The 27,765-nt window shown below is 37.1% G+C and overlaps 1 protein-coding gene across 1 annotated transcript; it reads right to left on the bottom strand.

The window, feature by feature from the left end:
* Nucleotides 1-2,824: 2,824 nt before the first annotated feature.
* On the bottom strand, nucleotides 2,825-27,179 carry LOC128644088 (protein THEMIS-like; the record flags this gene model as incomplete). The annotated part of the gene is made up of 3 exons (XM_053696805.1): nucleotides 26,984-27,179; nucleotides 7,122-7,580; nucleotides 2,825-3,852 (listed from the first exon to the last, which is right to left on the bottom strand). Coding segments are annotated over exons 1-3 (1,683 nt in total), but the record flags the coding sequence as incomplete, so codon positions are not given.
* Nucleotides 27,180-27,765: the final 586 nt, after the last annotated feature.

The raw sequence follows: 27,765 nt of genomic DNA, 5'->3' as shown, positions 1-27,765 counted from the left end.
ATACATCAGCAATATTCTACTTAAAAATTGAAGTTTTCAGAGTCATTCACTAAATGAAAAAAAATCCAAAATTGCTTGAAATTTTCTGCCTTCATAAAATACACACTGGAGTCAACATACGTATTACTGTCTTGAAGCTTAGGAGGATTAAAAGAAAATATAAGCATTGACATCCTGAGTAATAAGCACTAAAAGTTACAGTGAGTACAAACAACAAAAATATATTCTGTTCAATTACTGTCAATGCCTGTGGTTATGCAAGAAAATCTCACATGGGTATGGAAAATAAAAAAAACACACTTAGAATAAGAAAAGTTCAAGTGAAATTATAAAAAAGATTATAAAAAGGAGTGATAGTGATAAATTTACAGTAACTTAAATTGCTCATATATCAATCCATATTCTAAGCCAGACACATTTTATCCCATGAACTGATTTGCAAATATCAGTGGCATTACTTATATGGCATTTCAATTTCATACAAAACTGTAATGTATTTGATGCACTGTAAAATAATTAGCATAATGCTCTCCCTACATCCTAAAAATCTGGGTATTTTGTTTCTTGAATGTTCAAACGTGCATATGGTCAAATATATGTCTTAATAGCCATTAGGGGTGATTTAGCACCACAAAAAGCACCACAATCTCTTAGGGGCCGATTTATGAAAGTGCGAGCGGACATAATACGATGAAATGTATCATGTACGCCGCACATCGATAAATGCCGACAGCATACACTGTCGGCATTTATCATTGCACAAGCAGTTTTTGTGAACTGCTTGTACAATGCCACCCCCTGCAGAATCGTGGCCAATCGGCTGCTAGCAGGGGGTGTCTATCAGCCCGATCGTATAGGATTGTGCGGATTGATGTCCGTAGCCTAAGAGCAGGTGGACAAGTTATGGAGCAGCGGTCCATTCGGAGCTTGATAATTCGGCCCCTTAGACTGCACATATATTGCAATAAGTAGAGTGCTGATAGCAGGGTGAGCTATCAATATTGCAGGTCCACGCTCAGAATAGCGCACAATATGGTATTACAAGTGATTGGTAAAACAGAATTACCAGAGAATGTTAAGTGCAGCCAACATTTTTTTAGCAAGCCCTTTACTTTCAATGTAAAGCGCAGTTGCCCTTAAAATCACTCATACATACACAGACACACATATAGTATTTAGGGCTCCGTTTAACAAAGGTTGGGCAGACATGATTAGTATGTGCAATGCTGCCTCCTGCTTGCTGGCGGTCAATTGGCCGAGAGCAGGGGATGTCAGTCATCCAGATTGGATCGTGATGATTTCACTTTGCCACGTTTTAGTTGGCAGAGAAGTTAAGCAGCAGAGTTCTTGGGGCTCATAGAGTATATAACAGAAGTGAGAACACCCGTGTGCAATATCACTTAAATGTCAAATTATTCAAAATTGTATCACCTCTCAATAATTGCACAAAGTATTTCCTCTTATGACCAATCAAAACAAATTGCACCTTTAGCTTTAGTACTTTGGCTTATTGCACCGTCAGACTAGAGGGGAATCATAAACAGAGAGTTGGAGTGTGCCCCATAGAAATCTATAAGGTTAGGCTGCGCTATCTGAACTCCAGATGTTAGCGTGCCTGAGGTTTTCACTTTTTTAATTATACCATTTTGCTTTTATCTTTTTACAATGAGTGCAAGAAAAAGAACGCTATTGATTTAACTTGAGCGGTGTTAGGACAGCAGAAGAAAGAGTAAATTTTACTCCCTCTCAGCCCAACAAGTGCCTTCAAATAATGGCCTAAATTATAACTAAAGAGCTAAAATATTAGCAGTGTTAGCGCTCAACACTGCTAATATTTAAGTTCTCCATTTGTAATCTAGACCATTATTTGAAGGCACTTGTTGGGCTGAGAGGGAAAGTGAAAATGACCCCTTCTTCTGCTGTCACTACTCACCTATCTGCACCATCTCCACCAACAGCATGCCCTATTTTACTCACAGAACACACATGCCTGCATCCTCCCTGACTCTGGTCTACGTGTGTGCATGAAGCATTGAAGGGTAAGCGTTGTTTATGCCACCAGTTTCACTTGTAGAATCAGCCCTGTCACCTACCTGAAAAATGTACACAATAGTGTGCTACTCTGTTTTATCCTCAATTGCTCCTCAAAAACATTGATGTCATGCACTTGTCTCTTAGAATAACTTGATGCTAATGAAATTGAGAGGGAGCATGTTGTTTGTGGAGCGGGTATTGCGTATGATCAGAGGATAAAAAAAAAATGCAGCACTGGTGGGGCCTGTGAATAGATAGTTAATAAAGCAATAATAGCTAGGCTATTTAGGAGGTAATGCATTTATTATTGGAAAATAAAAAAATGTCACCCTTGTTATTATTAAATTTGAATGCCCATTTAAAGAGACATAAAAGAACAAAATAAAATGCTCTAATGTATTGTTACTTTCATTTAACTGTGTGTTTAATCCCAGCAAAGAGGAGAGATGTGCTCCAGAGTGGCAATGCTAGACTACTGGGAACTCACTGTACACATCTTGTGATTCAGTGATAAGATGTATATGTGTGTAGCTACCAGTCAGCTCCCAGTTGTGCATTGTTGTCTACCTAGTTATGCATTTCAACAATGTATACCAAGAGTACTAAGTACATTTTATAATAGAAATCTCTTGAAACTGCATATTCTAGCTGAAAAATTCAAGTTTAATTTTGACTTTCGTGACTTTTCATAATTTTAAATAATTTGACTACAATATCAAGGAAAATATAGTGAATATGAAAACCCACTTAAGAAACTTTAATTAGATAAAATGAAACAAATATGTTTTACCTTAGGAATTACGTTAACCTCAGGTATTTTTGTTGCAGGTTCAGCACACAGAGGTGTTTTTGGAGGCCGAGGAGGTGGATGCTGGACTTGGTTTTCATATCTTCTCAACATATAATAGTCCTCTTCATTAACTTCCTCTATATTTGTTCTGGTTGGTGATGAGAAAGTTTTCCCTTGAAAACTGCTTATTAGCTGGACAGTGAGATTTTGCCTCTGAACTGGGAGTTCCCAGACCTCTTCTGGTCTATTTAATGTACTGACAAGTAAGTATGAGTCTGTAATTTGCTCTTCTAGCTGTAAAACTGATGTAGTGGCTAAAATATCCTCTCCCACAGCAAACAAATCTCTTATAGAGACTTTTACGTTTAATGGTAATTGGAAGCTTTTGCACAACTCAGTTAAGTAGTATTTTTTCTTATCATGTACGACTTCCACAAAACCACCCTCTACATATAGTGGGAGACTAACTTCAGTAAATGGTGTCTCTGTCATTTTAATACAAATTAATGCATCTACAACAGTTTTTTTCCCTTCAAATAACATTTCTTTGGACTGGAATGTTTTTACTAGAAACTGGTCCCCAACACAGATAGAGGAAAATTCTTTATATGGTGAATGGAATGCCTTGGTGGCAACAACATGGAGGTCATCTCGCTCATTCTTTGCAATTCTCAAGTCATAAACAGTAGAGAACATCCTGGCTTTCCTCTTAAACTTTCCTTTGTAATTAGACGGAATTAGGAAATGCTTCTTTGGTGAATAACTGCTGAACTCAGAGGCTATAACTCTATCTGATTGATGTTTTTTATGAATGATTATCTTCTTCCCAGGCATTAACAAATTGGAAAAAATACATTTTGTGACTGGACTGCTTATTATTTCCACTATCATGGGAAATTCTTTGCTATTTCTTTCAAAGATCTCATGGGTAGTTACCATCTGGGAAAAATATTTCATGTCAAAACGATGGGTGATGTCTATTACGTCAATGTCCAGGTCAGATAACAGACAAATAATGTCATGTCGAACTGGAAGCAAGAAAGGAAATACATCTTTTAGAAATACATTTTTACATCATGCAACTAACAATTAATAGTATACAGTTACTCATTTTTAAAGAAAAACAATCAATGGTATTTAAAGGGATGTTGGCCTGTATTTAAAAATTAAAATACAAATACCAGATTTGTAATACATTGTTAAATAGAGGTGAATAATTTTTAAATTGTGTTTGTAAATTTTTGCCTAATTTATCATATCACACACCAATATCGGAGCCTCTGCTCCTGCACACATATGCACACTCAATCCCAGGCTGATACTTAAGGCACAGTCCCAGGCTGGAAATTGTTTAGTGTTATCAGTGCAACACCTATTGGCAAAAAGTCCATGCATCTGTTGTTTTTCCAATGCAATCACTGAAAAATAATAGGCAGAAAATAGGAAAAGTATATATGTTTGGGACCCAAATCAAATAATGCAATATTGGTTTATTATATGATATGTAATGCAACAACTATATGATACCTCTGTTGCAAATGTGTCATATGCATGTAACTTGTTATTACAGTTAAAGGGACAGTTAACACCAGAATTTTTGTTGTTTAAAAAGATAGATAATCCCTTTATTGCCCATTGCCCATTCTCCAGTTTTGCTTAACCAACACAGTTTTAATAATAAACATTTTACCTCTGTAATTACCTTGTAGCTAAGCCTCTGCAGACAGCCCCCTTATTTTAGTTCTTTTGACAGCCAATCATTGCTCACTCCTCGGTAAATTCACAAGCATGAGCTCAATGTAATCTATATGAAGCACATGAACTAACACCCTCTAATGGTGAGAAACTGTCAAAATGCATCTAGATTAGAGGCGGCCTTCAAGGTCTAAGAAATTAGCATATAAACCTCCTAGGTTTAGCTTTCAACTAAGAATACCAAGAGAACAAAGCAAAATTGATGCTAAAAGTAAATTGGAAAGTTGTTCAAAATTACATGCCCTATTTTTTTTTGGACTTGACTGTCCCTTTAAGTCTGAGTCTAACAGCGTGCAAGGTAAGACTATCGAATGTGCAGGGAGCGGCAGTGCACAAGCATTTCACTAGAATGCTGTTGGCATTTAGTGATGTCAGGCGGACATGATTCGCTACAGCGAATCATGTCACCTGGCATTTGATAAATTGACCCCTAAGTCACACTCGCACTGTTGTGTTTGTCACTAACAGTACAGACATCTTCATAACCAGGCTTTGAGGTCGATAATATAGGCAGATGCACTTTGAAAAGCACTGTTGTGACTGCGTTTGGACTTGTGCATGAAGCCATGTCCTCTGATGACTTGTCCAGTATTCCCATCATGCCAATATACAAATGTCATTCAGATGGTTAAAGGGCCATGATACCCAAATGTTGAAACACTTGAAAGTGATGCAGCATAGCTGTAAAAAGCTGACTAGAAAATATCACCTGAACATCTCTATGTAAAAAAGAAAGATATTTTACCTCTAAGTATTCAAACCCCATTGCAAAGGACTTTAAGCAGCAAATCAGTATGTCTGTCACGGGAGAGGCAAAGGAGTGAGCTTCATGCACACTCATCTAATGTCCCTATTCAGTTTAAGGAAGTTTACTATGAAATCTCATGAGAGTTGATTGAAATCTCATGAGATCCCAGTAAAAGAGTTCATGACCTCAGCACTATTGATGCTGATTGGCTGCAGTTCATTTCTTAATTATTTTTTTTTTAACTGCACTGCAGCTGGACAGCAGCTGAAGTATAACTTTTTACACAGCACTTACTCTGCTGAGCTGAGAAAATTGTGAGGTAAAATATCTTCCTTTTTTACATAGAGACGCTCAGGTGATATTTTCCTGTCAGCTTTTTACAGTTATGCTGCATCAGTTTCAAGTGATTTAGCATATGAGTATTATGTCCCTTTAAGTAGCAGTGAGGATGGATTTGGATTACAATAGGTTAAAGGGACACTAAACCCACATTTTGTTTTTTTAATGATTCAGATAGAGTATGCAATTTTAAGCAACTTTCTACTTTACTCCTATTATCAATTTTTCTTCGGTCTCTTGCTATCTATACTTAAAAAGCAGGAATTTGATGCATAGGAACCGGCCCATTTTTGGTTGAGAACCTGGGTTATGCTTGCTTATTGGTGGGTAAATCTAAGTCTCCAATAAGCAAGCGCTATCCATGGTGCTGAACCTAAAATGGGCTGGCTGCTAAGATTTACATTCTTGCTTTTAAAATAAAGATAGCAAGAGAACGCAGAAAAAATTCATAATAGGAGTCAGTTAGAAAGTTGCTTAAAATTTCATGCTCTATCTGAATCATGAAAGGAAAAATTTGGGTTCAGTGTCCCTTTAACTTTACAAATGTAAATGAACATTTCCCTTTACACAGTGAACAAAGGAATTAATTACAAAGCCCTTTACTCTAACCTTAAGAGATGTTAAACGGCCATTGCATCTTTCATTTTCTGATAACCTTCCAGTCTCTATCTTGAAAACAGGTACTTAACACATGAAAAGGCCTTTTCGGGAGCTTTACTGTTGAAAAATGCTTTGCGGCTGCAGGCTTTTAACTTATAAATCCATTTTGCATTGTGATCACCCAAGAAACTCGATGACCAATAAGGGAAGAAAGCAAAAATCTATTTTCCTAGAGTTAGAAATTTACTTTTTTTAATTAAAACAATGTTATAATTGTGCTGGTCCTAATGATATAGCTAATACAATATTGGTTTGTTATAAGTCCTTCAAAGAAAGATTATGACCACTTATAAAAACAGTTTCCTTCCCCCCCAGAGGATTGTAAAATTTCTAAATATATCTAGCAATTTGTGCAGATTCTATTTTGCTTTTCAAAAACTGTTGTGTGATCTGCATTTGATGAGTATTACTTGGGTGATTTAGTTCTTATCTGTAGTCAAAATATATGTTTGTTTTTTTTAAAAAAAAACTGGATTAGCTGACAGAGCATTTGCACAGCATTAATAAGTACAAAGTGGGTACTCATGATTATTTTGTTTTTTATCTATGTTTCTAAAAACCGTATAAGGTATATAAGCTGACACCTCTGAATTTACATACATAAAATGACCTGCATAATTAGATGCCCTGCTGAATAACATTGCTGAAGCTAGTATGCAATGTTATATGCTTATAATATTTCAAATGTTAAGACTGAACACCTTAGAAATAAATGTATGTGTTCACAGGGTTTTTATAAGAACCATTGAATCATTTCACAATTCTATGTGGGTTAATAATATAAAATGTACTTACATTGTAGCATAGCTTCTACTTCATATACTGGCTTCAAAACCATAAACCATTCCAATCCTTTAGGACATAGTTTGCTTATGTCCGAAATCTCCATAACATCTGAAAGAACTACATTCCTTTTTCGATTGCTTGGTATTTTCCAGCTTAATATTTCATTCAATGTGTACGTTTTCTCATCTTGACATTCATAAAACTTTCCTTCATAAGATAATGGTAAGTCAAATGAGTGGAGATCTCCCTTTATCAACACTTCACAGTTCACAGACATGACCTCGTTCACTTCTTTTAAGTCTCTTATCAGGATTTGCTCATCTTTGCTAACGGTGAAGTTTCCAACTTCAAGATCAATATCACTACGGAATCTTAGCAAGCCAAAGTGTGAGGGTCTAACATAAAGTTCCCTCGTGAGCTCTCCAATAGAACAATATGGTGTTTCATCAGCAATGAGCCTAAACAAACCTGGCAGGAGTAAAAATGCAAGAAAATTAGTATATAGTCAAGTCTTACCATTGTTAAATGCTGTACTAATAAATAAAGTTTTGATAATTCAAAAAGAGCCTCAGATGTGCTTATTATGTCTACCTTTAAGCGCATTAATACTCAGCAGAAATGTTCATGAACTCATGAGGCGGCATTTATTTCTAAATTTCATTGCCAGAGTTGATTTAGTGTATTTTATTCAATGTTATCTCCTTCTGCTGTGTTTGTTATACAAATGCGTACAGAGTTGTTTTGCACAATATTGTATTAGGAGATATGGGATAAAGAAGAACTTATATAATGAGATACTGTTTTGTACCTTTGAGTCTACTATAAGTAAAGAAAAGTCCATATGATCATTCATTCTGCTAGAAACTTCTCTTTTGTTTTTTTTTTTCTTTGGCTAACACTTTGCATTTTTGTGAATATACCCATTCTGATATTCTTCTCTGTTCATTATGTTTTCTTGATGTCTAAGGTGATTCGTTCTTGCAAACTATCAATAAATGTGTGTTTACAGTAAACATCAGACACAATATATTAAAGGGGCAGTAAAGTCAATATTAAAGTTATATCATTCAGATAGAGCATGACATTGTAAACAACTTTACAATTTTCTTCAATGATCAAATTTGCTTTGTTCTCTTGGCATCCTTTGTAGACTCAGCAGCAGGAATGCACCAATGGGAGCTAGCTGAACCCATATAGTAAGCCAATGACAAGAGGAATATATGTGCAGCTGATATTTTACTTTACTGTCCCTTTAATATCTGAGAATGGGGGTTGTATAGAGAGCTATTTTCTAATACTTATGTTAGATTATGGGAAGTGGTTCCTCCACTGGCTGCAATAGGGATTTTAAAGGGATATGAAACCCAAAAAAGTTTATTTTGTGATTCAGACTTACTATATAGTTTTTAACAAGTTTCCAATTTACTTCTATTATAAGTTTGTTTTGTTCCCATTGTATTCTTTGTTGAGGATATACCTAGTTAGGTGTCTGGAGCACTACATGAAAGAAAATAGTGCTGCCATTTAGTGCTCTTGCTAATGTAACATTCTTGTAAATCTGCTGCCATATAGTGCTCTTGCTAATGTAACATTCTTGTAAATCTGCTGCCATATAGTGCTCTTGCTAATGTAACATTCTTGTAAATCTGCTGCCATATAGTGCTCTTGCTAATGTAACATTCTTGTAAATCTGCTGCCATATAGTGCTCTTGCTAATGTAACATTCTTGTAAATCTGCTGCCATATAGTTCTCTTGCTAATGTAACATTCTTGTAAATCTGCATGTTCCTGCGTTCACATCCCTGCTTTTCAAAAAAGATACCAAAAGAACAAAGAAAATGTCATAATAGAAGTAAATTACAAAGTTGTTTCAAATTGCATGCTCTGTCAGAATCATGCCATTTTGGGTTTTATGTCCATTTAAGTTAAAAGGTTAAAGGGATAGGAAAGTCAAAATTAAACTTGCATGATTCAGACAGAGCATGTTTTTAAGACACTTTTAAACTCACTTTTATTTTCAAATGTGCTTTGTTCTCTTACGGCTAGATTTGGAGTTTTGTCGGTAACGACCCGAAAAACTAACGCCGGCTTTTTTCTGGCCGCACCATAAAAATAACTCTGGTATTGAGAGTCCACATAAAGGCTGCGTTAGGCTCCAAAAAAGGAGCGTAGAGCATTTTTAACGCAGCTTCAACTCTCGATACCAGAGTTGCTTACGGACGCGGCCAGCCTCAAAAACGTGCTCATGCACGATTCCCCCATAGGAAACAATGGGGCTGTTTGAGCTGAAAAAAAAACCTAACACCTGCAAAAAAGCCGCGTTCAGCTCCTAACGCAGCCCCATTGTTTGCTATGCGGTAACCCTTCCTACGTCTGCACTTAACACTCTAACATGTACCCCGAGTCTAAACACCCCTAACCTTACACTTATTAACCCCTAATCTGCCGCCCCCGCTATCGCTGACCCCTGCATATTATTATTAACCCCTAATCTGCCGCTCCGTAAACCGCCGCTACTTACATTATCCCTATGTACCCCTAATCTGGTTCCCTAAAATCGCCGACCCCTATATTATATTTATTAACCCCTAATCTGCCCCCCTCAACGTCGCCTCCACCTGCCTACACTTATTAACCCCTAATCTGCCGAGCGGACCTGAGCGCTACTATAATAAAGTTATTAACCCCTAATCCGCCTCACTAACCCTATAATAATAGTATTAACCCCTAATCTGCCCTCCCTAACATCGCCGACACCTAACTTCAATTATTAACCCCTAATCTGCCGACCGGAGCTCACCGCTATTCTAATAAATTGATTAACCCCTAAAGCTAAGTCTAACCCTAACACTAACACCCCCCTAAGTTAAATATAATTTAAATCTAACGAAATAAATTAACTCTTATTAAATAAATTATTCCTATTTAAAGCTAAATACTTACCTGTAAAATAAATCCTAATATAGCTACAATATAAATTATATTTATATTATAGCTATTTTAGGATTTATATTTATTTTACAGGTAACTTTGTATTTATTTTAACCAGTACAATAGTTATTAAATAGCTAAAATAGTTAAAATAATTACAAATTTACCTGTAAAAGAAATCCTAACCTAAGTTACAATTAAAACTAACACTATACTATCAATAAATTAATTAAATAAACTACCTACAATTACCTACAATTAACCTAACACTACACTATCAATAAATTAATTAAATAAACTACCTACAATTACCTACAATTAACCTAACACTACACTATCAATAAATTAATTAAATAAACTACCTACAATTAACCTAACACTACACTATCAATAAATTAATTAAATACAATTCCTACAAATAAATACAATTAAATAAACTTGCTAAAGTACAAAAAATAAAAAATAAAAAAGAACTAAGTTACAAAAAATAAAAAAATATCTACAAACATAAGAAAAATATTACAACAATTTTAAACTAATTACACCTACTCTAAGCCCCCTAATAAAACAACAAAGCCCCCCAAAATAAAAAAATGCCCTACCCTATTCTAAATTGCTAAAGTTAAAAGCTCTTTTACCTTACCAGCCCTGAACAGGGCCCTTTGCGGGGCATGCCCCAAGAAGTTCAGCTCTTTTGCCTGTAAAAAAAAAAACATACAATACCCCCCCTCAACATTACAACCCACCACCCACATACCCCTAATCTAACCCAAACCCCCCTTAAATAAACCTAACACTAAGCCCCTGAAGATCATCCTACCTTGTCTTCACCTCACCAGGTATCACCGATCCGTCCTGGCTCCAAAATCTTCATCCAACCCAAGCGAGGGGTTGGCGATACATCATCCGGTGCCTGAAGAGGTCCAGAAGAGGCTCCAAAGTCTTCATCCTATCCGGGACGACCGGCTCCATCCTGAAGACCTCCACCGCGGACCCATCTTCTTCCGGCGATGTCCAACTGCAGAATGACGGTTCCTTTAAGGGACGTCATCCAAGATGGCGTCCCTCGAATTCCGATTGGCTGATAGGATTCCATCAGCCAATCGGAATTAAGGTAGGAATATTCTGATTGGCTGATGGAATCAGCCAATCAGAATCAAGTTCAATCCGATTGGCTGATCCAATCAGCCAATCAGATTGAGCTCACATTCTATTGGCTGATCGGAACAGCCAATAGAATGTGAGCTCAATCCAATCGGATTGAACTTGATTCTGATTGGCTGATTCCATCAGCCAATCAGAATATTCCTACCTTAATTCCGATTGGCTGATAGAATCCTATCAGCCAATTGGAATTCGAGGGACGCCATCTTGGATGACGTCCCTTAAAGGAACCGTCATTCTGCAGTTGGACGTCGCCGGAAGAAGATGGGTCCGCGGTGGAGGTCTTCAGGATGGAGCCGGTCGTCATCGAATGAAGATAGAAGATGCCGCTTGGATCAAGATGGTTGCCCGTCCGGATCGCCTCTTCTTCCCAGATAGGATGAAGACTTTGGAGCCTCTTCTGGACCTCTTCAGGCACCGGATGATGGATCGCCAACCCCCGCTTGGGTTGGATGAAGATTTTGGAGCCAGGACGGATCGATGATACCTGGTGAGGTGAAGACAAGGTAGGTTGATCTTCAGGGGCTTTGTGTTAGGTTTATTTAAGGGGGGTTTGGGTTAGATTCGGGGTATGTGGGTGGTGGGTTGTAATGTTGGGGGGGGTATTGTATGTTTTTTTTTTACAGGCAAAAGAGCTGAACTTCTTGGGGCATGCCCCGCAAAGGGCCCTGTTCAGGGCTGGTAAGGTAAAAGAGCTTTTAACTTTAGTAATTTAGAATAGGGTAGGGCATTTTTTATTTTGGGGGGCTTTGTTGTTTTATTAGGGGGCTTAGAGTAGGTGTAATTAGTTTAAAATTGTTGTAATATTTTTCTTATGTTTGTAGATATTTTTTTATTTTTTGTAACTTAGTTCTTTTTTATTTTTTGCACTTTTGCAAGTTTATTTAATTGTATTTATTTGTAGGAATTGTATTTAATTAATTTATTGATAGTGTAGTGTTAGGTTAATTGTAGGTAGTTTATTTAATTAATTTATTGATAGTATAGTGTTAGTTTTAATTGTAACTTAGGTTAGGATTTCTTTTACAGGTAAATTTGTAATTATTTTAACTATTTTAGCTATTAAATAGTTCTTAACTATTTAATAGCTATTGTACCTGGTTAAAATAAATACAAAGTTACCTGTAAAATAAATATAAATCCTAAAATAGCTATAATATAAATATAATTTATATTGTAGCTATATTAGGATTTATTTTACAGGTAAGTATTTAGCTTTAAATAGGAATAATTTATTTAATAAGAGTTAATTTATTTCGTTAGATTTAAATTATATTTAATTTAGGGGGGTGTTAGTGTTAGGGTTAGACTTAGCTTTAGGGGTTAATCCATTTATTAGAATAGCGGTGAGCTCCGGTCGGCAGATTAGGGGTTAATAAGTGTAGGCAGGTGGAGGCGACATTGTGGGGGGCAGATTAGGGGTTAATAAATATAATATAGGGGTCGGCGGTGTTAGGGGCAGCAGATTAGGGGTACATAAGGATAACGTAGGTGGCTGTCGGCAGATTAGGGGTTAAAAAATTTATTCAAGTGTTGGCGATGTGGGGGGATCTCGGTTTAGGGGTACATAGGTAGTTTATGGGTGTTAGTGTACTTTAGAGTACAGTAGTTAAGAGCTTTATAAACCGGCGTTAGCCCAGAAAGCTCTTAACTACTGACTTTTTTCCTGCGGCTGGAGTTTTGTCGTTAGATGTCTAACGCTCACTTCAGAAACGACTCTAAATACCGGAGTTAGAAAGATCCCATTGAAAAGATAGGATACACAATTGACGTAAAGGGATCTGCGGTATGGAAAAGTCACGGCTGAAAAGTGAGCGTTAGACCCTATTTTGAGTGACTCCAAATACCGGCGGTAGCCTAAAACCAGCGTTAGGAGCCTCTAACGCTGGTTTTCACGGCTACCGCCAAACTCTAAATCTAGGCCTAAGTATCCATTGTTAAAAAATGAATACACACATATCATACAGTAGTGGGAGCTGCTGCTGATTGGTGCCTGCACACATTTGTCTCTTGTGATTGGATAAATAGATATTTTCAGCTTCCTGTCAGTAGTACAATGCTGTTCCTTCTGCAATGGATAACAAGAGAATGAAGACAATTTGATCATAGAATTAAATTGGAAAGTTGCTTAAAATTGTATGTTCTATCTGAATCATAAAAAAGAAAATTTTGGGGTTGACTATCCCTTTAAGAAGCATGATTAAGGGACTGGCTTCCCAAACGTTGCTTTCTACTTGTACCTAATGTGTGAATAAACATCCCCTGAAATCTATGGTGCTGTGGATCTGCATATTTTTAAGTTAACATGTTGAGAAATAATTCTTGATCTTGATAGGTTGCATATAAGGAGAAGTTATTGGTTTAAATTTCATATAGCCTCTTAAACGGACATTAAACTCAAAATATAAATCCCTATAAAAATGACTGATAATGCATAGTAAAAAAAAAATGTCTTTCATGTAATTGGCAAGAGTCCATGACCTAGTGACGTATGGGATATACAATCCTACCAGGAGGGGCAAAGTTTCCCAAACCTCAAAATGCCCATAAATACACCCCTCACCACACCCACAATTCAGTTTTACAAACTTTGCCTCCTATGGAGGTGGTGAAGTAAGTTTGTGCTTGATTTCTATGTTTTCTTCTATGATAAGCGCTTCTAAGCAATTCCTCTTAGAGTACAGTGTTTGTCAGAGGGATGTGAAGGGAGTATAGCCTATTGATTTTATGGTTTTCCTCACTGTAAATCTTCTCAAAGGTTCTCTGTTATTGGTCGTAGAGATTCATCTCCTACCTCCCTTTTCAGACCGCCGATATACTCTTATATACCATTACCTCTGCTGATACTTTTTCTGTACTGGTTTGGCTATCTGCTATATGTGGATGGGTGTCTTTCGATAAGTATGTATCATTATTTAAGACACTCTCAGCTATGGTTTGGCGCTTTATGTATTAATATAAAGTTTTAAATATATGTATTCTACTTATATTTGCCATGAGTCAGGTCTATGTGTATTTCCCTTTTGCAGTCTAAACAGTTTCAGTATAGGAATCATGTTTGGGAAGTTTATTTAAACTTTTTTTCTTACCTGGGGCTCTTTTTCTAATTTGACTTTCTTTTTTCGCGGCAAATATAAGCTCGGGAGGGCGCAAAATGCTCTTTTTTATTGCGTCATTTTTGGCGCAAATTTTTTTGGCGCCAAGTTGCGCCCTTGATGGCGCAAATTTCATCATTTCGTTTTTCATTTTCGTTATTTTATCTTGTTTTTGCGTAATGCGTCATACTTGGCGCCAAATTTAGTTATTTTACCCCTCTCCCTCTATTGCTCGCTGTTTTCATGAACTTTGAAAGCTATTGTTTTTCTCTACTGAAACTGTTACATTGTGGAAATTAACTGTTTTGCCTAATGTTATTTTTATTTTTCTATTACATTTTGCTAGATGTCTCATTCTGATCCTGACACTGATGTTACTGTAGAAACTATGATGCCCTGGAAAACAATTCTACAAAGCTAAGTGTGTTCTTTTCATTTTTTTAGCTGTTGTTATTTCTTCAGCTCAATTATGTGGCATTTATTTATAATGTTTTATGCTAGCAATGTTTCTACATGTACGTTAACATTTACTGTTTTTTACATATTCAGTTCATGTACTTGATTTCATCTGCAAACATCACATGTTGTTGTTATATCATAAAAGGTTATGACTGCTATTATGCCTTTAAGTAAACTTACGAGGTCTTTTCAAAATTGTTTTAATTAATTTTGTTCTGCCCAACAGCATACTTAAGTTTTTTCTACTGATGAAGGTTTCTTTGGTTTAAAGTCTCCTGTATCAGACAGTTTGTTGAAAATTATTTTTCATTTGAACATTTTTTGTACTTTGTATAGGAAATTTTTCAATTTATAGCTTTTAGGAGTCTAATCCTCCTATTAACAAACGGCTAGATTACGAGTTTTGCGTTATGAGTATAACGCTGCTTTTTCACTACCACTGCTATTACGAGTCTTGTCAGAATAACTGTACCACAACTTTTTTGGCCGTCACGCAACGTAACTACCGCACCTTTCAATTTGTCCTTTTTCAATGGGACTTCCATAGCGCCGGTATTGCGAGTTTGCCTGTCCGGCCAAAAAGTGAGCGGTACAGCCTATAACTACAAGATATGTACTGCCACCTGAAAATCAGTAGTTATGGGTTTTACGTTACAAAGCTGTAACATAAAACTCATAACTAAAGTGTTACAAAGTACACTAACACCCATAAACTACCTATTAACCCCTAAACCGAGGCCCTTCCGCATCGCAAACACTAAAATAAAATTATTAACCCCTAACCTGCAGCTCCGGACATTGCTGCCACTATAATAAACATATTAACCCCTAAACCACCTAAACCACCACACTCCTGCATCGTAAACACTAGTTAAATATTATTAACCCCTAATCTGCTGCCCCCAATGTCGTCGCCACCTACATACACTTATTAACCCCTAATCTACTGTCCCTAACATCGCTGCAACCTACATTACTGTTATTAACCCCTAATCTGCTGCCCCAAATCACTGCCAGCTAACTACAATTATTAACCCCTAATCTGCTGCCCCCAATGTTGCCACCACTATACTAAAGTTATTAACCCCTAAACATAAGTGTAACCCTAACCCTAACGTAACCCTAACCCTACTAACTTTAACCTAATTAAAATAATTCCAAATAAAAATTACAATTAATACCTAAATTATTCCTATTTAAAAATAAATAAATACTTACCTGTAAAATAAACCCTATGCTAGCTACAATATAACTAATAGTTATATTGTATCTAGCTTATGCTTTATTTTTATTTCACAGGTAAGTTTGTATTTTTTTAACTAGGTAGACTAGTTAGTACATAGTTATTAACTATTTACTAACTACCTAGTAAAAATAAATACAAATTTACCTGCAAAATAAAACCTAACCTGTCTTACAGTTAAACCTAACATTACACTAAAATTAAATAAATTAAATTTAAAAAATACATTTATCTAAATTACAAAAAATAATAAACACTAAATTACACAAAATAAAAAAGAAATTATCAAATATGTAAACTAATTACACCTAATCTAATAGCCCTATCAAAATAAAAAGCCCCCCCAAAATAAAAAAAACCCTAGCCTACACTAAACTGCCAATGGCCCTTAAAAGGGCCTTTTGCGGGGCATTGCCCCAAAGAATTCGGCTCTTTTACCTGTAAAAAAAATAATGCAAACAACCCCCCAATAGAAAAACCCACCACCCACACAACCAACCCCCCAAATAAAAACCCTATCTAAAAAACCTAAGCTCCCCATTGCCCTGAAAAGGGCATTTAGATGGGCAATGCCCATAAAAGGGCATTTAGCTCTTTTATGGTGCCCAAAGTCCCTAATCTAAAAATAAAACCCACACAATAAACCCTTAAAAAAACCTAACACTAACCCCGGAAGATCCACTTACAGTTTTTGAAGACCGGACATTCATCCTCATCCAGCCAGGAGAAGTCTTCATCCAAGCGGCAAGATGTCCTCAACAAAGCCAGGAGAAGTCTTCATTCAAGCGGCAAGAAGTCTTCATCCAGGCGGGCAGAAGTCTTTCTCCAGATGGCATTTTCTATCTTCATCCTTCCGACGCGGAGCGACTCCATCTTCAAGACATCCGGCACGGAGCATCCTCTTCATACGGTCCCAGCCGTACACTGAAGGTTCCCTTTAAGGGACGTCATCCAAGATGGCGTCCTTTGAATATCGATTGGCTGATAGAAATCTATCAGCCAATTGGAATTAAAGGGAAACAATCCTGTTGGCTGATTCAATCAGCCAATAGGATTGAGCTCTCATTCTATTGGCCGATTGGAACAGCCAATAGAATGAAGCTCAATCCTATTGACTGATTGACTGATTGCACTCCTGTAATAGCAGCGCTAATAAAGTTGAGCGGTGGAAATAACTTGCAAGTTAGTAGCGAGCCAGCCATAACGCAAAACTCGTAATCTCGTAATCTAACCGTATGTTAATAATCCTTTTCAAATCTGGATTTTAACATTTTTGCTTTTGAGTTTTTTTCCTATTAAATATACTATCTGTATTATATTCTAGAGTATGGTTATTCTGATTCCCTCTTGGGTGTACTACTATTTCTATGGAAATTGGTACTTGTTTTCAGGATTCTTTAAATTTTGAATATAACCTTAATAGGGCATATTCACGTACTGTTTATATTTTTAGCTTAGCTTTATCTGTGGCTGACATTACTGTTCTCCCATCCTTTGTTGAACAAATAATGAGAGAACTCTGTTTATTTACAGTAAATGTATTCATTTAATTATGTTTACTATATCTATTATTATGATTTCAAATATATTTTATTATCTCTTTCTTGTTAGGATAATAATTTATTTGATTTCTATTATCTCCATTATTTCTGGAGGTTTAGAGCTTTTTCTGCCCTACTTTTAGTCCAGTGATGTAGATCAGTTGGTGAATGTCCTGACTACAAACGCTTGTTCTAGACCCAAGGTTCATAGATTCATTCCCCGGCAGGGTAATACAGTCCTTTGGCCTTTGAGGTCAATTTATTGTATTTGGGTAATAATAACTACTGGTTTTATCAGCTGCTAATTTGGTTAACTCCGAGTGTAAGCACTGAAGAAGCATTTTTTTGTATCCTTCTGGGGGTAAAACGCTATAAAATTACTAGTTATTAGTCTGCAAAAAGGTGCGGTTTTCAAATCAGTCCTTCTGGTGGGGGGAAGATTAAATTTTTTTGGATGAACTCAGTCCAAATTCTGTATTATTCTGAGAGTTTGAATAGATTTCTAGAATGATACCTTCTATGGAAAGAATCTTTCTTTCTCAGTACACTCTGAATTTTTTTCAGGTGTGATTAGGCCAGTTCTTTTTGCAGGAACAGGATTTGGGTTTCTATTTTAATTCTATTCTTTGTCTCTAAGAATGAAAGTTTATTCAGTCCATTCTTGGATCTGAAGACATTTTTGTTTTGTTAGAGTCTCCACTTTTAAGATGGCGATTATAAGGACTATTATGCCTTTTTGTTAAGGCCATTTTTATGTCCACTTCATTTTTTAGGATGTTTATCCTCAAATTTTATTACATTCAGACCACTTGTGGTTTCTGAGATTTTCTTTTAAGCTTTAACAATTTGTTGTTTTTCCTTTTGGTTAGTCACAAGCTTTATGAATCTTTTCAAAGGTTCTTGGTGTACTTCTTTCTGTCTTCAGACAGTAGAGTACTGTGGTGCCTTCCTTATTTGGATGGTATATTGGTATTAGCTTAAACTTTTCTTAATTAAATTAAATTAAAGTCAGACAGATAGCTCAGCATTGCTAATGCACTGTGACTGAGCTCTGTAGCAACTTGAGGGTTGCAGGTTCAATTCCTGCGAGGTCCATTCAGCCTTTCATCCTTCCGAGGTCGATTAATTGGGCAGGCATCCTTGAGTCCCTTACGGGTGATTAGATGTGCTTTATGTAGTACCCAATACATACATATGAAAGAGCAGTTTTCAAATATATGAGACTTTTCTTTTTGTGGAATCCCTCATGAATCAACTAAAGTATTTGTTTCTTCAAGGACATTAGAGGGATTTCATTTACCTAAGAGTTTTATTTTTTCCTCAGACAAGGATCACTTCTTTTTGGGTTTCTAGATAGATTCTGTGTTCATGTCTTTATCTTATCGAACAAAAGTCAATTGTAAGTGGCATTAGCCTATCCTAACTTACAGTCTAGAACATTTCTTTCAGTGGCTATGTGCATGGAAGTTGTTAGGTCTTATAACTGCAGCATCGGGCGTGGTTCCCTTTGCTTGTTTTTCATCTGAGATCTCTTTTTGATTTGCATACTGAATCAATGATACAGGGTTTTTTTTTAAATATCACAGTTGATATTTTTAAATTCTAACACTCTGCTCTCTCTTTTTTGGTGATTAATCTATCATCATTTTATTCAGGGGGCCTCCTTTGTTTCATTCCGTCCTGAACTGTATTCTTAATGGATACAAGTCTTACAGGTTGGGGAGCTGTCTGAGGGTCTTTCGACAGCACAAGGGTTTGGAAACTTCAGGAAGCGAGGTTTCCAATCGATATTTTGGAACTCCGTGCTATTTTTCAGAGCTCTTTCAGGCTTGGCCTCTTTTATGAGAGAACTTTTTCATTTTTTTCTTTGAGACATTTAATATCACAACTGTGGTATATGTCAATCAACAATAGGGACTCACAGTTCCTTAGCAATTAAGAGGTATCTTGAATACGTTCTTAGATGGAATTCATCTTCTTGTCTATTTTTCTACGATTTTAGACATTTGAGAGGTGGATATCTCAGTCGTCAGTCTTTACATCTGGGAGAGTGGTGTCTCTAAGGTGGAGATGGTGGATGCATTAGCAGTGTCTTGGTATTTCAACCTGACTAACATCTTTCCGCCTTTATTTTTTTCTTCCAAAGGTTATTTCAAGATCATATTGGAACAGTGTCATGTGTTTTCTGATAGCTTCAGCATGGCCTCACAGGTCTGGTATGTGGATCCTGTTTCGGATGGTCCAGTTGCCATCATTGGCCACTTCTCTTTGGCCAGGCCCTCTTGTTTTAGGGGCTATTTTTCCATCAGGATCTCAAATTACTAATTTGGGGGTATGGAAATTAATTAGTGTTGAGTCATAGAGGTTTCTCTGACTCAGTTTTTATCACTATGGTGCAGGCTTATAAGTCTGTGTCAAGGAACATGTATTATCAGGTTTGAAAAAAACCTATATTTTATAGTGTTCTTCTCATAAATTCTCTTATGTGTTCCTTTAGAATAACTAGGATTTTACAGTTTTTCAGGATGGTTTGGATAAGTTTGTCTGCAAATTTAACTTCCTGATATTTGCTGTTTGTTCAGGCTTTGGTTGGTATCAAGCCTGTTCATTTATTAAGTTTCTCCTTTTGGAGTCTTATTTGGTTTGAAGATTATCTACTTTCTTGGAAAGTTTTGTTTATTTTGACTATATCTCTGCCTACAAGAGTTTCTGATTTATCAGCTCTCTCTTGTGTGTCTCCTTATCTGATTTTGTCATCTAGATAAGTTGTTTTGTGGACTTCTTTTTTTTCCCCCTAAGGTTGTGAATTTGAACAACATTAGTAGAGAATATGCTATCCCTTGTTTGTGTCCTAATCCTAAATAATTCTTTGAGAGTTCTTTACATTCTATGGATGTGGTAAGATCTTTATAATTCTATATCGAGTTTACTAGGATTTCAGAAGACTTCTAGTCAATTTGCTGTTTTTTCTGGTTACAGAAAAGTTAGAAAGCCTCTGCAATTTCATTGACATCCTGATTAAAGCTTTTGTTTTTCAAGGCTTATTTGGAGGCAGGGCAGGCTCCGCCTCAGAGTTTTACAGCTCCTTCTACTAAGTTCTGTCGCCATTTTTTGGGCTTTTCAGAATGAGGTTTAGGTTTGATTATATTGCAAATCAGTAATTTGGTCTTCTTTGCATACTTTTATTGTTTTTACTATTTTTATGTATTTGCTTCTTCTGAAGCAGTCTTTGGTAGTAAAAGTTCTTCAGGCAGATGTCTCAGTTTGATTCTACTGCTTTTGATTTAAGTTTTTTTGAGAAAAACTTAATTATTGTGTGGATTTAATTTCTCAGTGGAAATGGCTGTTGTTATTTTTATCCCTCCCTCTCTAGTGACTCTTCTGTGGACTTCCACATCTTGGGTATTTCTATCCCATACATCGCTAGCCTCATGGACTTTTGCCAATTACATGAAAGAAAACATAATTTACATAAGAACTTATCTGATAAATTAATTTCTTTCATATTGGCAAGAGTCCATGAGGCCCACTATTTTTATGGTGGTTATGATTTTTGTATAAAAGGCACAACTATATTTCCAGTTCCTCTTTTGTATGCTTTTTTACTCCTTATTTTATCACCCCACTACTTGGCTATTCACTAAACTAAATTGTGGGTGTGGTTAGGGGTATATTTATATAGCCATTTTGAGCTTTGGGAAACTTTGCCCCTCCTGGTAGGATTGCATATCCCATACATCACTAGCTCATGAACTCTTGCCAATATGAAAGAAATGATTTATCAGGTAAGTTCTTACATAAATTATGTTTATCAGTTTAGTTTCATTATTTAATTTGCCATTTTACTGTAAACTAGTAGTTTTACTTCCTGGAGTGCTTTCTTTAGAATTCAGAACCATAACCTTGCAACATGCTACACAGTCTGTGCTTTTTCAGTGGATTAATTTTTGTATATGTGTCCCTTAATGACTATATCATTGGAGACAATATAAACATTAAAGTGTTTTCCAAGAGATATGTCCCAAAAATGAAAAGAAAATGTAAATTTGTTTTAAAATATTGTTTTGTAAAGCATGTATTTTGTTTACACATGTTTTGCGGTAGGATGCATAAGTAAAAATGACTGTTATGCCCCTTTAACGTTACACACACAAGCTAGTCATTTCAGGAAGTACATAACAGAGTTAGAATATAGTGCTTTGGGATTTTTATCTGCAGGTTTGGCATTTTTAGCAATGATAAGACTCAAGGACAAATTAAAAGACTGTCACAAATGAGTTAAGCTGTACCAGAAAAATCAGGAGGCAAATCCATTGTATCCAGCATATCCTTATCTTCATTTCTGCTATAAATGTGTGCTGTAACCTTCTTGACTTTGAATCCTATGATTGCATAACTTCTTCTGTTGAAAGAGTACGTTCATTTCCAAATTGTTCACACGGTGAGTCTAAATCATTTTGGATAAAAGGATAAAGTGTAAAGGTGTATATCAATAATATTAATAGTTCAATTAATTAAATAAAATTAACTGTAATCTAAACACCATATGCAAATATAAAAAATAGCAATATCTAGTAGCTTTTTGTGTCTGGAAATATATGAGTCGGTACAATTCAATCCAAATACATAAAGTTTGGGGGCCAGATTTCAAGTGGAGCGCTAAATATCGCTTGCCACTGAGTAATACCAGTGCACGCTAATATGCGCTGGTATTACAAGTTAAGTGCAATGCGAACTCGAGCTTGCGTTCGCATTATTAGGAAGCGCGCTTCCATAGGCTCCAATGGGAGACTCATTCTGATGCCATTGGCGAAGTTGGGGGCAGCAGATTAGGGGTTAATAATATTTAACTAATGTTTTTGAGGCAGGAGTGCGGCGGTTTAGGGGTTAATATGTTTATTATAGTGGCGGCGACGTTGGGGGCGGCAGATTAGGGATTAATAAGTGTAGGTAGGTTGCGGCGACATTGGGGGTGGCAGATTAGGGGTTAATAAATATAATGTAGGGTTCGGCAATGTTGGGGGCAGCAGAGTAGGGGATCATAAGTATAATTTAGGTGGCGGGGGTGTCGGGGGCAGCAGATTAGGGGTTAATAAGTGTAAGATTAGGGGTGTTTAGAGTCAGGGTTCATGTTAGGGTGTTAGGTGTAGACATAAAATGTATTTCCCCATAGGAATCAATAGGGCTGCGTTAAGGAGCTTTACACTGCTTTTTGGCAGGTGTTAGACTTTTTTTCAGCCGGCTCTCCCCGTTGATTTCTATGGGGAAATCATGCACGAGCACATTACACCAGCTCACCGCTAACGTAAGCAGCGCTGGTATTGGAGTGCAGTAATGAGCAAAATTTTGCTCAACGCTCACTTCTTGTCTGGTTTGTAAAAACCTGTAATACCAGCGATGTCTGTAAGTGAGCGGTGAGCATAAACTGCTCATTAGCACAGCACAGCCTCTAACGCAAAGCTCATAATCTAGGTCCAAGTGACTTGTTAAATAGCAACCTATTTGGATGATTGGAACTATCAAGATTTTACCCAGTAATTTTTTTTTTTTTTTAAATATATTTATTTTTTATTAAGTTATATGCATGAAATACAACAAAAGCATTTTTCCAACAATAAAGGTTAGCAAGTTGCAATTGCACAGTACTTAGGTCAGAGAGGTATAAGGAAAACCTCCCAAGCATCAGGATTCAAGTAGCCAGTCCATGTGAGTTTTAGTCTATTCATCCGGGCTAATGTCTTTGGCAAACCGAGGAAATATAACTCCATTAGATCGCTTATCTTTGTTTGCTTATGCACTTGAATGCAGGACTGTCACAGAAGAGTATTACAAACAATCAGAGTGCATATGACTAAACCTCTATTTAACAAAACCACTACGCGTCAATACTAAACTTCATTTGAAACAAAAGAAAAAGAAAAAACAAAAACAAATGAACAAAACAGAAATAAAGACAACAACATGGTAGGGTTACAATGTTAAAGATGGTGTCGCATGTGCTCGGGTGTCAGAGATATTGCTACATTATATCTAAGTTAGCGCTTGTTGGGAAGTAAGTGTGGTCCTGTTATGTGAAGCTATTAAATAGCATACATGACTGAGATCATTTATGTCAATCCTACTTGGGCTTATATTTATATGACTCCCACAAGAGTAGCATGTCTTCAAAAAAGGCCAAACCTCCTATTTGGAGATAATGAAATCTTTCTAATACCATATCTGAGTTGACTAATTTCTCCCAGTCACCAACAGTAGGGATTTTGGTTGTTTTCCAACATCTGGGTATCATTTGTTTTGCCGTGTTTAACATAATATAAAACAGCTGTTTGCGTATTTTGCATGTTATGGGAGGATCATTGTGGAGAAGTGCTAATTCTATGCTCGGGTTAATTTGTGTGTGTAATACTGCATTAATTTCTTGGAAAATTGCTGACCAAAAATTTCTGATAGGTTCACAATCCCACCAAATATGTGTCATATGTCCTGGTAGGCCACAACCCCTCCAGCAGTTGCCTGAACACTCCCTCTAAAAATGCACTTAATTTTGGCTAGGGTCATGTACCATCGCATACAAACTTTAATGTTTGTCTCTTTCGCTCTTGCAGAGTGAGCTGAATGAGATAAATTCTCAAATCTTAACTGCCAATCTTTAGTGGATGTAGTCGTTTCAAGCTCTTTATCCCACCCTGCAGTGTATGAAGGCAGATTCGGAAATCTATTCTCCAAAACCATCTTGTATAGTGCAGAAACCGATCTGGGACCCTTTAAGTCACTCAAGCATGCTTGCTCAAATTTTGTCAAAGGTCGCATAAAAGTCTGCTTTACTTTTATGTGTGAGTAGGAAATGTCTCGCCTGGTGGTAATTAAACCAAGAAGCGAAAAAGGGGATTGATAGTGAGTCTATTTGTTGCTTGGATTTTACCTTGTTGTTTTCTAATAAGGTGTGGATCTGTATTGGGGGGAAATTTGGGTGGCACATATGCTCTTCTCTTCAAGCTTGTAAGTGGGGAATATTTTGAAGAAATTTTTGGATATGTCTTGAGGACATGTAGCCAGTCCCTCCAGGTCTCGTTAGACGTGGAGGACTGGGAGACAGTAGGATTCCCTAGTGCCTGGGATATTCCAGCATTTGTTTCCTAAGTGAGTTGTGTCCTGCCATGTTTGTTTCTATTTGTATACAAGCAAAAGAGAGTTTGCAGCACCTGTAAGCGTATTGTTGTAGTTGCTTGCTTATATAAGAATACGCCCCTAGTATATGACACCTGCTTCAACTCACATTACAATGACCCCCAAATGTTCCGTGTGCATACATACGACCTGCAATCAATACGCTTATGAAACGCTGATTCTGGGGACCCACCTTGAACCTTCTTTGCTCTAGATCCCCTCTCTCAGAATTCTGTGCATCCACAGTAGTAGCCTGGAAGTCGAGCCGCGGCTTGGGTCCCTACAGCGTCTCAGCGTGTGTACGGTCAGTCCGGAACTGTGTGACATCACAACTGGGAGCGGAAGGATCCGCAGGTGAGGAAAGTCCACGGCCAAAGGAGACCGTTATTCCAGCGTAGTACTGTGTCTTACCGGGGTGATTCACTGGCTGCTCAGGAAATGTGAGTACCCGTGCCTTTAAAGCATATCCAGTTAGCAACAATAACAAAAACGAGGAGAGGCACCGGGTAGTTTCACAAGCAAAAACGTCCTTTATTAAGGTAATAAAACACAACAGGAGACACTTCGGTTAAAGCTTTAAACCTCTAGGGCAAAGGTGGAAAAGGCGGTACCCCCACGTACCCTGATGCTGACATGTTTCGGCAAATGCCGTAATCGTAGCTAAAGGGTGTAAGCCTAATTACTTATTTAAAGTCACAGATCACCTGTGATAGGTTAAAAAACTCATATGCTACGTGGGTGACACCCACCTCCACCTATATATTATACACCTGCCCTAATTTAGGATGTAAAACCATACTATCCACTATGTGCAAAGATTTTTATACATTATGAGCAAACCAAATAAATGTAATATTAATAGTGTCATTCACAAAACATTCCTTATCATGTATGTGTGAGTGAAACAGTAAAGAAAATGCAAAAAAGAAAGATGAATGTTAAAAATAAAAAATACACAAATACAAACCTATATATACACAATACTGGAGGCACCAGAGAATTATTATCATCAGCTTAAACATGTTAGCATTTTTGTATGTAACCATATTGCTCTAATACCCATATACTAGGATGCATTGGATGAGGTTTGCTAACATCCAATATTGCATAAGCTAACCGTGTGCTATGAAAACAGGACAAGGGTGGGTTATATATCTATGTAGTATTCCTATATTAATTCATTTGCTTACCCAAGTGATTAGTTACTTAGGGGAAAGGAAAAATGTATCCATAGATATACTTGTACGTATGTCACAGCATTTGGTGTTTTTATCGCGAATACACAGGCTAACACCAGAAGTTAATTAGGTCGTATTCAGAATTAAGCCCATTGGGCACCCTGGTGTGCAGCCTGTGTATCCAAAACACCTCCCTTTTAAGGAGCAAATTCTCCCTATCACCTCCCCTATTATGTGTATTTACCACTTCGATAATTGTCCATGACAGTGTCCCTGGATCTTTATTATGTTTTATCTTGAAGTGTTCACTAGGGGGGGTAGTGAGTTTGCCTTGCTTGATATCATTTATATGTTCCCTTATCCTGGTTCTGACTTGTCAAGACGTTTGACCAGTGTATTGAATGTTACATGTGTCGCAGCTGAGGAGATAAACTGCATATGTGGACCTACAATTGAAGAGCGCCCTGTGTGCAAATGTCTCACCTGTGTATGCACTCCTAAATATATTGCCCAATTTTACATGTCCACACGCTATGCAGCTACTAAAACTGCACTTGTAAACCCCTTTGTACCTTAACCAAGAGGATGTATTTGTTTCATCTTGTTTCAATTGTGTTGGGGCTACATAATTGCCTATGGTTTTGCCTCTCTGAAGGCAAACCTCACATTCTGTGTGGCAATATGTGCAAGTTCATCATCAGCCTTCAGCAATGTCATATGCTTACGTATAATGTTGCACACCTGATAGTATTGCCTACTGAACTGAGTAACAAACGTAAGCTGTTCAGATTTAGTGTCACATACAGGTTGTTTCTCACTGAGTAGGGTGGCCCTTTTTATGGCCCTTACTTCCTCCCGGGCCCTACATATATCCTGTCTATGGTACCCTCTCTCTTGAAACTTAGTAACCAGTTCAGTTTTCGTGCTTGAAGTGTTCACTATCCCGGGTACAATTCCTCTTAACCCTGGTGAACTGGCCCTTCAAGACTGACTTGAATACCTGTTTTGGGTGGCTGCTATGAGCATGTAAGAGAGTATTTCTGGTTATTGGGTTTTCTGTAAAGCTCAACTTTTACATGTTCTGATTTCACACCATGTAGGGTAACATCCAAGAAATTGATGCTAGTAGATCCAAACTCATGGGTGAACTGTAAACCAGCATTGTTAACGTTCAAATACTCTGCAAATTTCTCTGCTTCCTCCACACTCCCATCCCAGACAAAGAACAGATTGTCTATATATCGACGATAATAAACTATTTTGCCCCTTTGTCTGTTTTTTATCCCCATAGATGTGGCACAGCTCCCACCAACCCATATACAGGTTGGCGTAAGAGGGAGCAAATTTTGCTCCCATTGCTGTGCCACACCTCTGGAGATAAAAAACCGCGTTCAAACACAAAGAAGTTGTGCGTAAGGAGGAATTCAGTGACCCTGACAACAAACCTGGTGAACTCGTCACTGTATTCAGTAGATCTCCTTAGGAAGAAGGCTATGGCTTCCAAACCTGAACTATGTGGAATTGATGAATATAATGACTTAACATCCACTGATAGCCAGCCATAGCCCTCTTTCCAAGATATCATTTCTATCTCTGTAAGGAGTTGTTTAGTATCCCTCAGGTGACTAAGGAGTTCCCCCACTAGGGGTTGTAGAAGGGAATCTAACCATCTGGATAATGGTTCCAACATTGAACCTATCCCGCTGACGATGGGCCTGCCTTCAACATTCTCCAAGGTCTTATGTACCTTAGGGAGAAGGTTGAAGGTAGGAATTCTGGGGTGACTAATATATAAGAAATCACTAGTGCCATCATAAAAAAAAACCCTTCCATCCCATCATCAATCAGGTGGTGAAAGTTCCTTTAGGAACCTAG

Source organism: Bombina bombina, unplaced genomic scaffold, assembly GCF_027579735.1.
Source record: "Bombina bombina isolate aBomBom1 unplaced genomic scaffold, aBomBom1.pri scaffold_1015, whole genome shotgun sequence".
Taxonomy (NCBI): domain Eukaryota; kingdom Metazoa; phylum Chordata; class Amphibia; order Anura; family Bombinatoridae; genus Bombina; species Bombina bombina.
The sequence above is the reverse complement of the archived record's forward strand: the minus strand, read 5'-3'. Positions and strand labels throughout refer to the sequence as shown.